The sequence below is a fragment of the Muntiacus reevesi genome, chromosome 6 (genome assembly GCF_963930625.1).
Source record: "Muntiacus reevesi chromosome 6, mMunRee1.1, whole genome shotgun sequence".
NCBI lineage: Eukaryota > Metazoa > Chordata > Mammalia > Artiodactyla > Cervidae > Muntiacus > Muntiacus reevesi.
Window position 1 is genome coordinate 59,098,378 of NC_089254.1, and position 13,640 is coordinate 59,112,017.

At 42.0% G+C, this 13,640-nt stretch overlaps 1 protein-coding gene across 1 annotated transcript in view; it reads right to left on the minus strand.

Annotated features, from left to right (window-relative positions):
- Nucleotides 1–11,667, minus strand: part of NPSR1 (neuropeptide S receptor 1) — a 146,550-nt gene extending 134,883 nt beyond the window's left edge. Inside the window, exon 1 of the mRNA XM_065939666.1 lies at nucleotides 11,373–11,667. Coding sequence (XP_065795738.1) covers nucleotides 11,373–11,516 — 144 coding nt within the window. The 5' untranslated portion in view covers nucleotides 11,517–11,667. The remainder of the gene's footprint in view (nucleotides 1–11,372) is intronic.
- Nucleotides 11,668–13,640: the final 1,973 nt, after the last annotated feature.

Sequence of the window (13,640 nt, forward strand, 5' to 3'; positions counted from 1 at the left end):
TAACTTTATAAGAAAATGGCAAAAAGTTTTCTCAACTGTCTTTACCATTTTCTTTGCTGTCAGTAATGTATAATGGTTCTAGTTGGTTGCTTCATATCTTTGTCAGTTCTTGATATCCTCAATGTATTTTTAGTTTAGTCATTCTAATGAGTGTATGATGGTATTTCATTGAGCTTTTAATTTGCATTTCACCAGTGACAAATGATGTTAAGAATTTTTTCATGCGTTTCGTCACCATTTGGTGATAGATTTGTTTGAAGCTTTGCTATTGTTTTAAGTTGGGGTCTTTTTCTTTGTATTGAGCTTTAAGAATTATTTGTATCTTCTGGATAAAAATTATTTGTGATATATACATATTTTTTCCTAGTATATGGTTAGCCTTTTTATTCTCTTCATAGCATCTTTTAAATTATAGAAATTCTTAATTTTAATGAAGTTCAATTTATCAAATTTTCCTTTATGGACTGTGCCACTAGTGTTGTATGTAAGAAATCATTGCCTAATCCAAGGTCACAAAGTTTGCCTTCTATGTTTTCTTTTACTTTTATTTTATGTTTTATTTTAGGTTTTACACTTAGGTATATGATCCATTTGATGTTACTTTTTATGGGGTGTGAGGTTTGGGCAGGGGTTCCTTTTTTACATGTAATTATCTATTTGTTCCAGCAACAATTTTGATTTTCTCTATTGAGTTGCCTTTATATCTTTGTCAAAAATTAATTGACCAGATATAACTGAGTCTATTTATGGACTCTTTATCTGGTTCCATTTCTGGATGTGTATCCTTTTCTCAGGACCACACTATTGCTTTAGAGAAGGTTATAACCAGTGTGAGTTCCCTAACTTTATTGGATTTGAGAGTTGTGGCTAGTCAATTTCCTTTGCCTTTCCACATACATTTTAGAAGCAGCTTATCAATTTGAGCCCCTATGTGATTGTCACTCCTTGCCTCTTCTCTGATTCCCCAAGCCCTGCATATGGTCTGACAGAAAGTCCCACTGCTTCTTCCTGTCCACTCTCAGGCAATCCTTATCATACTGAGCACTGACACCTCTCATTGTGTCATCATAACTGACTCTCTTTCCTCAATGTTCCCTCCCAACATCCCACCCAGTACTCTGCAGCCTGATTAATCTCTCTCGTCACAGTTTTCACTCTTAGCATTTTTGCTAATAGAACTCTAAAGATTTATATGGCCTATAAGGACAAAAAATCCATATTGTTTAGTCTGAATAACCACCTGGGTCTTTTTTTTTTATCTCTTTAACTATTTTATCTAAACTGAAAGCTTCCATTTTTACCTATCTTCAGTGAAGATCATCTTGATTTTCTATGCAGAAATCCTTCTTCTTAATTTGTTTATACCTCCTTCTGTCATTCCCCCCACTGACTTTTCTTCTAAGTGACTGCCTTCTCTTCCCTTGCATCATAACTGTTGGCTGAGTATACCTTTCCCCTGTTAGACAGAACTGTCTCACAATATGGTACCTGTTTTGTGCATCTTTGAAAGTCCAGTGCCTAAAGTAATACTCAGTCAAGCCCATCTGTGATTCTCAACTTTATAAAGGAGTACATGACATGGGAAGGAAAAGAATATAGTTCAAAAGATTATATTCTGAATTATTATATTTTGATTTGGAGGCTTCCTAGGTGGCTCTAGTGATAAAGAACTCGTCTACCAATGCAAGAGACGTAAGATACATGGTTTTGATCCCTGCGTCGGGAAGATCCCCTGGAGGAGGGCATGACAACCCACTCCAGTATTCTTGCCTGGAGAACCACCATGGACAAAGGAGCCTGGCGGGCTACAGTCCATAGAGTCACAAAGAGCTGGACAGAACTGAAGCAATTTAGTATGCGTGCATGACTTATTTTTAGATTTGATATTTAATTTATTTTCAAATTTAAATTAAATTGAGGAAAACTATTTATGTTTATCTATAGGTGTTAAGAATTTAAAAGGTTAAATACTCTTAGCAATATTTGTTGAATGAAAACATTAGCTTCCCAGCCCCTTAGGACAATGATAAATCCTCTTTGACTCCCTAGTCCCTAGTATAGGGCCCTACACAGTGAAAGCAGCTGTAGTCTCAGTGTTCATAGGATAAACACCTTTTCTGCTTGAAGTGTCCAGAGGCAGCGGACAGGAAGCATGTGTGACCACTTGATTGACATTCTAGTAGACAAGGCTGATCTATTCACCCCCCTGGAGCAGATTCTTCCTGTTCTTCACAGGTGGTACCCTGTGCCCTCTGCACTTTGCAGAAGATCTCCGTGACTGAGCTTCTACAATCAGGCATCAGAACACATAAAGAGAGAGCAAGGATGTGAATGCTAACACACTTTCCCAATACCCACCTGGTGTCTTAGGGCTCAGAAGTGGATGGCTTCCCAGCCTCAGATATGGAAGCTGAGCTGGCAGCAAGGGAAGGGGAGCAGACAGAACTTGGATGTTGCTTGCTTTAGGTCTAATGGTCTGGACTTCCCTGGTGACTCAGATTGTAAAGAATCTGCCTGCAATCTGGGAGATGTGGGTTTGATCCCTGGATTGGGAAGATTCCCTGGAGAAAGAACTGGCAAGCCTCTCCAGTGTTCTTGCCTGGAGAATCACAGGGTGAGAAGAGCCTGGCAGGCTACAATCCTTGGGGTCGCAAAGAGCTGGACATGACCAAGAGACTAAAACACACATACACACACACACACACACACACACACACACACACACTGCCTACCAATAGGGCTTGCCAATGGTGTCAGTGAAAAAAGTGAATTCACTCAGTCATGTCCAACTCTCTGCGACCCCATGGACTATAGCCTACTACACTTCTCTGTCTGTGTCAGGAATTCCCCCAAATCGTGGTGCCTTTAAATTCAACCCAATGGCTTGGAGAATAAGGATTAAGACTCCATCTACTTTAATGTTTTCACATGAATTTGCTGAGACCTTAGGAATAAACTTGTTGCACAGATTGTTTCTCAATATGCTCTTTCATTCAATAAAACAGGTTTTGACCATTTGTCTACCTTGTTGTCAGGCACTACTCTAGGGGTAGTGGGATCTCGAGCTGCCTTAAAATGACTGACATCATGTATGTATGTATGTATGTATGTATCTGTATGTGTGTCAGTCTGTGTTTATGTGCACATGTGTGTCTGTGTATGTGTGTGTGTGTAGGCAGACATGCACGTCAAGAGATGAATCTTGTCACACAAAGACTTAAAGTGCTTTGGAAACATAAGAATAGTGACAGTGTTGATCTACTAAACAAATCTGAATTCTTCACAGATGACGGGGCAATTGAGCTTAGATGTGATATCAGAAGAGAAAGCTATGAGAAAGGCATTTCTGCCAAAGACAATATTTCCCTGGAATACAGTATCCAGTGAGGTATGGTACAGGAAAGGAGAGAAATGGGGGAGGAGGGGGAAGTCAGATTGTGAAAAGCTAGAAGGCTAGTTTGGAGAGTTTGGGTTTTATCGTGCAGAAGGTGAAGGTCAAACCATGCTTGGTACTATGTTCCCCACACTGGGGGCATTCAGTTAAGCTATATTTCCCATGCCCAACGGCTAACTAATTCTTGCCAGTGGAACTGGAGTCAGTCATGCATCATTTCAGGTCAAAGCAGATAGGGTAAGTTTTGCCATCTCCCTTGGAAATTGCTTATGCTAGATGGCAGAGATACAAGTTGACCTGCTTGCAACTGGGATGTGAGAGAAAAATAAACTTTTAATGTGTTAAACCACTGAGATTCAGGGTGTAGACTTTTTTGGTTTTGTTTTTAAAATTAATGGGACTTTGTTATTAATATTATTATTGCCAAGCTGTGTGAGGCTTGTGGGATTTTACTTCTTTGACCAGGGATCTAACCCTCCCCACGCCCCCACGCACCCACCCCACCCTCCACCAAAGTAGAAGTGCAGATTCCCAATCACCAGTCCTCTAGGGAAACCCTGGGGTTTAGGTTTATGCTATTACAGACACCTATCCTATCCTAACTAAAATCAGCAGTAGAACCATATTTATCTTTCCTTTTTTTCTTCCTTTCTTTCATTTATTTTTTAGAAAGTTCACACCTTTAACTTCTATCAGGCCTTGTGTTCACATCAGGTTAAAAAAAAGAATGCTATTTTTAAACCCTCCTAGAGCTGATGGCGAGTCAGATGAAATCATATGATGTCAAGTTGTTAACTGTAAGGTGCTGCCAAGTATAAGAGACCCATGATTTTTAGGCAGATGTCAATATTGCCTAAGTGAAAAAATAAGAACCCTGGCTATTCCTTAATGACTTCATCATGACTTTGGTGGTTTTGCCATCTTGTGGCCCAGAAAATCTTTCTACCATGTTAGAAACTCATCCGTTCTAGATGGAGTATAATTTCCCATCTCTGTAAAAAAACCTTCTTGTAGTAAGCCATTAAGCTTGCATAGTAAAAATTAGAGATGGCATCTGGATGATTAAGAAGGTAGTGGAATCATCTCTAGATATCTTATCCTACATTTTCCATGGTCTAATTGAGAGAAACGAAACAATTCAGCACAACTGTATGGGGGCCTAAAGCACACTGAAGCGGTTTTGGAGATCTTCCAGTACACGCATCTCTTTTAGTATCTTCAGAAGATTCTTCTGTGTAGGTAATGGTGGAGCCTCATCTCTCAGTTAGGAGCTTCAGAAAGGAGTGTAACAACTCACCCCTGGGACTATAACCAGGGGATTATTTCCCCTGGTTTCTCAAACAGTCCTCAAACACTGCACTCAGGGCCATCACTGTCCTTAATGGCACCACCAATATTTAATCACTTAACTTGTCACAACAATCCTCTGAAGGACATTCAGTTATTAGCATCGTTTGTCAGATGAATAAACCAATGCATAGGTAGGAGTGAACTACCTCAAATTCTCATCCAGATGGTAGAGGCACTGGAAGCTGACCTCAGCTGTCCTATTTTACAGCCTGTGCCCCACTACAGTTGCAGGGAAGATTCAGAGCCTGAGTAAACCTGGGAATGACTAGGCTACTTCTTCCGCCATCAGCTGAGCTGAGAGGTCCAGGAGAAGCCAAGTTCAGTTACAGAAGATAAAATTACATTTCTCGTCCACTTCGGCACATAGCTCGAAATGCTCTTACCCACTAACAGGAACTTACTTCAAGAATGACAGGGTGATGTATATATATATATATATATTTTTTTTTTTTCTTTCTTTCTGAGGCGTTAATAGATATGCTCTTTTCCACCTCCTTGAGAAAACCTCTCGGAGCCTAGGCAGCCAGAGAGCTCTACCCCATCTGGCCTCTGGGTACAGTCTTTACTCCAGCAATGCAGACAAAGAGAAACAAGTCAGCTCCCGGCTTTCAAAATACCTCTTGAGGGATACCATAAACAGTTGAAGAGACATGTCTTTTTCCTTTGCAAGAGGATGTGTCTTTTGAGCCTTCAGAGCCAAGAGTCTGGAATAATACATTTGGCGGAAAACAGTCTAGTCAGGTTCCCCATCACAGAGAAAGCAGGCAGTGGGAGACAGGAGCGTTAGTACAATAGTTGTGCGGAGCGTGAGGAGATTTAGACACTGATGAGAGGATTTGTACAGCTCCCCCTCCACAACCCCAAGGCTACTATAGAAAAAGAGAAGAGAACAAGGTTGGGAGCACAGGATTAGAGAGCGGCAAGCTCCACTTACTGCCCAGGAACCAGGGGATGGCAGACCCCGGGGATTTACCCAGCTCTCATGAGGCGGCAGTTGAATAGTCAATGGCCTCGTGGGGAGATAGAGGACCAGCCCAAAGCTGGGAGGGAAGCAGTCAAACTTTTCTTTCCCAGGAAGGATGCAGAAATTCAGAGGGTTGAGAGAGGGGAAGAGGGAGGTGTGAACAGCCATGCACCTGAAGGGAAATGGGACAGATGGACGCTCCCGCAGAAGGCGGCGCAGTCTGACCCGAGCTGGATGTGGATCCTGAGAAGAATATGGAACAAGCATGGTCACTTCTGAAGGTCAGACAGGACTCTTCATCTCAGCCAATGCCAAGTGGCCCAGTTTCCTCCCCAGGTCAGACTTGCTCCCTCACTTCAACCACACATATATGGACACACACACTCTAGAAGCATTGTTCCTAGAGCTTAGATGCCTTTCCTGAGTCAGAAAGTGGGGAAACCCTTCACAGGCTGAAAAACTCTGCAATTTTGCATTTACTCTGAATTAACTAAGATTGTTACCTGCCATCAGATGATGTTGTTAGGTAGTTAGAATAGGAAACAGGAGTCCAAAATGGCAGTGGCTAAAAGACAAGGAAGGGAAAAGCCCATGAAAATAGAACAAAAGACGTCAAAGGAAAGTCCAAGGACCAGAGTGTGGACCTCAGGTAGAACAGACAGCACTCCTGGCTAGCCCAATTTACATAGGGCTCTCTCTCCCTCTTTCTCTCTCCCTCGCGCTGGGGTGCTCTTCTCTTCAGGTCTTTGGGTCGACATGCCCTCACGCCTGGAGGATGGATTCTCCTGTCATTTTCTAAATAAAATAGAGCTGTAACACTAATTTGTCTAAGAGCTATAACGGCCTGTTCGAGACCTGAGAGCTGTGACACGCCAAGGGCGTTAATGTCTGTCACTCCCAATCTTTGTTGTGACGAGACAGAACCGAGGCGCATACACTGGCCTGACAGTGTGATACAAAGAGATCAGTGGTACAAAGAGAAAGTTGGTTGAGGGAGTTTTCCTTTTTCACTCATGAGAGTACATAGCTGGGGAATTACACGACAGTCTTGTAAAGCCAACTAATGAAATGTGTGCCTTTCTCAAGGGCATGGGGTGAAGCTGGATGTGGTAGCGCTGGTGCTAGGTGTGCCTAACAGGAGTAGGTAGTGGTAGCAGACCTTTAATAATTATTTAACTGGGAAAAACTAGTAGTAATTCCCTATGAACTGCCATAGTATTCAGCTCTAGAAACTCTATATGAACAGAGTGAAACTGATTAGAAGACGACTAAACGATGCATGATTAAATGTGAGAACAATCGTTCTAAGTTTCAGGAAGTACCTTGAAAGGACGGGACCCAAGGGCTCCTAGACTCCAGGAAGGGCATCCCTGACATTGTTCTGAGGCCCAAGGCAGGAAAGGAGATATCAAGTCCTGCAGGGCCAAGGTGGGACTAAAGGAGTGTGCAGAGAAGCAGGCAAGTGGGCACAGAGAGCTGAAGTGGCAGTCACTGAAAGTGCTGGTCCACAGTAGGTGGAGTGTGTACTTACAAAGGAATTGTCAACCTAAATATATAATAAAAACTAGAACGGTATACTTCAGATTCTTTACTTCTTTAAACGTTTCTTTAAGCCTAGTGTGAGATAACTGAGACTTGGGTTGAGCTGGAATTTGCTTTTGTTATATTAATTCAGGAGGAATGTGTTAAGAAAATTAAGAGACAGCAGGTAGAGGGAGCAAAACAAAGGGAACAAACTGTGTCCAATCACCCTCGAGCACTTAGAAGCAACCATTTACATATAAACAATAGTTAGACTAATTGCATATCATTTGTAATGATCCACTAAAGGAGATTCAAAAAAAGATCATTGTCAAGTAATATTTTTGCACTCTTGGTTCACGTTTCTCCCCTCACCTGAGAGTAATAAAACTGAGATCTTTTGCATTATTTTATAATTTCAGCAATTTACTAATTCAAGTAGGTTTCCCTCCCAGTACTTTGAATTAATTTTCTCATCATCAGGAATCAGGGATACAGGAAATTTTGCAAGTAAATTCACCAGCAAAATTAAGCCTATTTAGAGTTTCATCTTTGTCTTCCACTTGAACAGTCTTTTATTCAGGTCCTCCATTCACTTTCTTATGAGCCATGTCCCATCCTCCTTGAAGATTCTTGAAGTCCATAGAAATGCTTGATGCTGGGGACTAGGAATGGATGAGGTGAACTAGATGGAACCTTGAACATATGAGACACTGAAAACTGTGAAAGAAACCAGGGCCTGAGCTGAGAACCTTGAACCCAGGACCGCAGAGCCTTAGTCATGTGAAACGCACGATGGAAGAAGAAAGTGGTGAACTCACCTCTGCCCTTCCTGCTTATATCCAAGAGTATACGGAGGATGGCAGAGTGGGTTAGAGCAGTGGGGAGCAGGGGCAAGAATTTAGAGATAGAGATGGAAAGAAAGAAAAGCCTCCAAACTTGTGAAGAAAGGGCTGGTAAGATTTAGACATGGATATCTTATCTTCTGCCAAGAGAGCTTTGGGTTCGGAGGAGAACTTGAGGGCTACATAAGTAAGTAGGTTAGAAGCCCAGGCAAGTAGACTGAGTAAAGCAGCTAAGACTAGGGCAGACAGCAACAGGTGGGTGTGGGTTTGCTAGGGCTAAACCAGTATGAGCTACAGTGTATGATGACCTATTTACTTTTATATTCCACCCACTGGAAACTATTACTTACCTTCATCACATTGGCTTAGAAATGGAATACTGATGCTGCTGCTGCTAAGTCGCTTCAGTCGTTTCTGACTCTGTGCGACCCCATATAGACGGCTGCCCGCCAGGCTTTGCTGTCCCTGGGATTCTCCAAGTAAGAACACTGGAGTGGGTTGCCATTTCCTTCTCCAATGCATGAAAGTGAAAAGTGAAAGTGAAGTCGTTCAGTGGCGTCTGACTCTTCATGACCCCATGGACTGCAGCATACCAGGCTCCTCCATCCATGGGATTTTCCAGGCAAGAGTACTGGAGTGGGGTGCCATTGCCTTCTCTGAGAGATGGAATAAGGATGCGCTAAATGTGCCTACAGGGAAGGACCTCGGTGAATACATTTGATAAAGACCTGACAGGGCAGGGGCTGACCTGTGGAGTAGCAGTGAATAGGACCCTCACCTCTGTCACTGAGAAAGCAAACTTTCTGTTGCCCAGTCTGGCAACATGTAGATGGCAGACAGAAACAGAACACAGAGCCACAGTTCATTTATGCAGTAAATGTTTATTGAGTAGGACACTCACGGTGCTGGTTTTTGGAGAAAACATGAAACAAACATTAGGCATTACTTTCACTTGAGGAGTTTAATGACTGTTGCACATTGCCCTGACACATTATTGAAATAGCATGAGCACAGCGTTGGATTAAGTAGCAAAGAGAGGGGGTATACTCCAGACACTACTAGAAGTCGGAGGAGGGGTGGGTCTGGGGGGCTTCAGGGAGGAAGCAACCCAAGAGAAGCCTTAAAGACCGAGTTGAATTTAGATAAACTCAGATGAAGATGAAAGGCAATTTGAAATGAAAGATACACCGTGGGTTGAGGATTAAATGAGACACTTCAAAAAAGTCATTCAGAAAAATTCATGTCACTAAGAAAGCCCACAGCCAATGAAATGTCAGACTTTTGCTTCTGCTATTAGTTCTTCTACTTTTACTGATGTTGTCACTTTGGTTTTGATAACATTTCTACCGCTTTTGGAAAAGGCGATGAAGATTAAAAAGACACGGTTGGGAGACAATTCACAAACACAGTTCCGACTTTCTTCTTGAGACACATGTGGGATAAAAGGATCACAAGGAATAAGAGTTTGCATCAAAACTGCTTGTGCTCAAAGGGGATGGTGGAAAAAGCTACACACCAGCTTAAGACACTTAAGCTAGTTTTTACCAACGCTACTACTGACTATTCTGTAACTGAAAATCACTGCTTTAATGAATGATTATATTTTTCAAAAAATGAAACAGAACATTCTAAGTTCCTGATCAGACATATTTTCTTTCTTTCTGTTTCTCTCCTTGTCTCGTGGTCCAATTGATGGAGGGCAAACTTATTAATAGAAATGAGATGAAAATGATGTGATTGTCTGTAGTGCCTAGAGATGATGTTGCTAGGACAGAGTTCAAACACTAGAAGAGAGTGAGTAGGGCTTCGTTTGTCCAAACACCCAAAACTTCCCCTTTGGAGATGTATTCCAAAAAAAAAAAAAAAAAAAAAAGGCAAATGAGATTTCAGCTGATTATTGCCTGACTCTGAGAACAACTGTCTTATTGCTGATTATTATCCTTTCTGCAGTGGCCAGTCTCTCTTTATTCTGTTTGCTGTCATATTCTATAAATATCAAAGAGGCTGCAGAGGCAGCATCTCTGAGAGGAGCAGTATGCTTCCCGGGTGCAGAAAGCCTGTGTCTCCAAGATAAAATCTCTGGATCTGAAGGCTGATTTCAGAGAGGGGATTATTCAGTCAATGGTAAATGGCACCCCACTCCAATTTCAATTTCTATTTTCTGTTGTAGAGCTGGCAGCTGGGCTGTGTGTGTGCATGCATGTATTAAGAAGTGGTACCTAGGGATGGGTCCCATGCAATCCGCCTAAATGACTTGTTCCACTCTGCTTTGCTACATTTTCTCTAGGGCTCTCAAACACCAATGAGGCTGGCTTCCAGGGCAGCTCCCTGCTAAAAGTTTTATTCTGAGTGTTGGCAAAGAAGCAAAGCTCCAAGGTGAATATTACAGCAAATTCTACCTTGTCAGTAAAAGCCAAATCATTTCAAGAACACCCAGAGGATTAAAAAAAAAAAAAAAAACTGCTAGAATTTTTCTTGAAGTATGAAAGACCAGTTTGAGTCTTGGGAATTAGTGTAACAGCTGAATGCACCATCAGGCAACCTGTGAAATAACCTGACATCACTGCATTTCCATGCAAGAAGCAGGAAACTATTTTCTGGATGCCCGGTTTATTCTTGACCACAATCTTGTTGTGGAAGAGGAAACAGTATCAGCCTAATAATGGCCTCTTCCTCAATGTGGCCCTTGGATACTTTGAAAGTGAAACTTACTAAACTCTGATTTCCTCATTTCTTTTAGGAGGGAACTTGTTGTGAACAGTAACATCACCAACTACAATTAAAGATCTTATTTCTCTCTGATGTTCACTGCAAAGGATCAACACAGAAAGTGTGGTCCTTCTTTCCTTACTCAGCTCTATGTCTCTCATTGCAACAGGTACTGTCCTGGGTAATGCGGGCTTTACAAAGCTCTGATGCTCCTAACAAAAAACTCACAACAATAACCCTTACGAGGAACAGACGTTTCAAGCACTACTATAGGATTAACTAAAAATACTTTCACCTAAGGAAAGAGGGAAAATTAAAAAGTCATCCACTTACAAATGTTACTTATGACTCTTACATTTGTAGCAGCAGCAGGAAAAACAAAACAAATATTCTTAAGAAATGACAATATAGATCCTAGCACAATATGAAAAACTTACTTTTATAGCTCATCAGGTTTATTTTAAAACTCTTTTTAGTAAAGAAAATAAGCTACACTCATTCATAATATTGGCTGTGATCTTTTAACTTAAAATTCTACTTTGTCTTATTATTTAAAATCAGTGTTCAGAGTGGAAGGCAGGAAACTTACCTTGAAGGAGTAGTAGAAGGAGCCCCATTCCTCTCCTTCCACCTCTTCAGTGAAAGTCACTGTTTCAGTACAAAGGACAGGAGAATTCAGTGCCTGCCCAGTCCCATTGGACTTGGCGCTGCCCTCTGTGAGGTTGGCTGACATGACTTAGGTGGAGTGGAGTCCTGCCGTCCTTGAGCCTGCAGCCGACGGAGAGAGTCCAGCCCTCTTCTTGAGAGCCAGGCAGCAGCTGTGGCTCTGCCCTCCTCTGCCTCCCTGAGCTTCTTCTGGAGCTCAGCTGAGCACAGGCTCAGAGCCCTCCCGGAACCCACCTCACTGAAGAGCTCTGCCTGCCTGCTCAAGCCACGTGCTGCTTGCTCTTCGGCAGTTATGAACCAGTAGCCAGCACAGCCTCAACTCCCCATGTCCCTGCCCAGGGAGGGGGGGAAGGTTGGGGGGTGCTTGCTCTGAAGAGCTGTCAGGAGCCCCTCACAGCAATCCACACGGCTCCCCAGGCAGTCCTTCCTGCTCAGTTTCACTTTTCCTCACTTCTGGAACAGACCCCCCTGCCCCCCACATCTGCTCCAGCTTCAACAAGACAGGAATTTGGATTCCACAGCCACTCGATTAATTCAGCTCACATTTGCCTTTCTGAAATCATATCATAATGATGCATTTTTTTTCAACTGAGGGTACCTTCTGACTTACGATCCTCACTCAAGCATTTACTTAGTAGCCTGCACATTATTTCAGTAATTGTGAGCAAAGAGCACGTTTGTGTCACACACCCCGATTCTACTCTAGGTTTTCAGAGGGCAATGCTTCAGAAAAGCCTGAGATCTGTGCTTGTCAGTCAACCACCATCTCTCGTGATGTGACTGGGACTGGTGTCTGGAAGATACTCTTATCACCTTGATGTTCTTTTATTTGATGTCCAAAACAGCTCTGAGAGGTAGGCAGATGTATCTTTATATTCTCATTTTACACTAGAAGAGGTTGCAGCTCACTGGTGAAACGACTTGCCCAAGATCTCACAGTTGGTGATGGAAATGAGATGATAACTCAGTTCCTCAGAAATTCCTAGACAGTGGTGCTTTTACTGTAACATACTATAATTTGCATCAAATCTCAGGAGCCTATTGCAATATGAAGCTAAAGGAGTAAGGAGAGCAGGCCAGGTAAAAAACAAAAGTACCAAGCTGCTTGTATTGCAACCAGGCGTGATACCTGATAACTTACACTGAAGATGCTCCGTGAGCCAAACTTGCACAGCCACTTGTTAACGACACCTAGTATAAGAGGTAGTAATGTCATAAAAGACTATAGCCCCCATGATATTTCCTGGGAAAGTTGTAGCATAATCCATCCAGCCTAAGAGGAGTGCAGTATGCTAGAGATGAGAAGACATTCTCTATGCTGAAGGGGCAGCAAATAGAAGGGAGCTGTCAGAAAATACCAGCTGAGCCACGAAGGAAGCCTCAGGGTGAGCTGTGGACTCTTAGGGAAAAAGTCAAAATAAGATGACAACCAAATAGTAAAATGAGCAAAGAGTGTTCTAACTGGCACATAAACATGAACAAAGTGCTCAACCATTGGTGAAACAAAAGCAACTTAAAACAAGGCAGAATTTTTATTTGTTGGCATAGCGAAACTAGGGTCTGGCTACCACAAATATTGACAAAGATGAGAAGAAGTGGTGTGAGAACTAGCTGACATGCTCACCTTGAAGAGCAATTTGGCAGTATTCAGTAAAGCTAAGATTATGCAGTCTATAATTTTCCATCTCTTTATCTGGGTTACTTGCATGTATTTAATTTAGGGAAATCCACTACACTACACACATAAAATGCTTGCATCTTTTAGTAGGTCTGTTTTACTTCAATAAGAATTTATAAAGCAATATCTGTGAGAAACTTCTAGGAAAGAACAGAAGCCAGTTAAGTCATGGTGTGGTGAGGATAGAGAGAAAATGGTAGATGCCATGAACAGGTGGAGAGAAAACTTCTGTTTGTGCTGTTTTCTCTCCACTCATTGTCCATCCAGCTGGATTAGTTTTTGACCTGTGGCCACCCGAGAGAATGTTTATGTATGTGTACAAGGAAACATGCAAGAGATGCCTATGCACTATTCCTTAGAAACAAATTAGAAGTAACCTAAATATTTATGGTGACAAAATCCATGAGAAGCTCCAAACCAGAAATTACCCACATACCTATCAACAGTAGACTGGATAAATAAATTTCTATGTAATCATATAATGAAATATTTTATATCAATAAGAATGAGTAA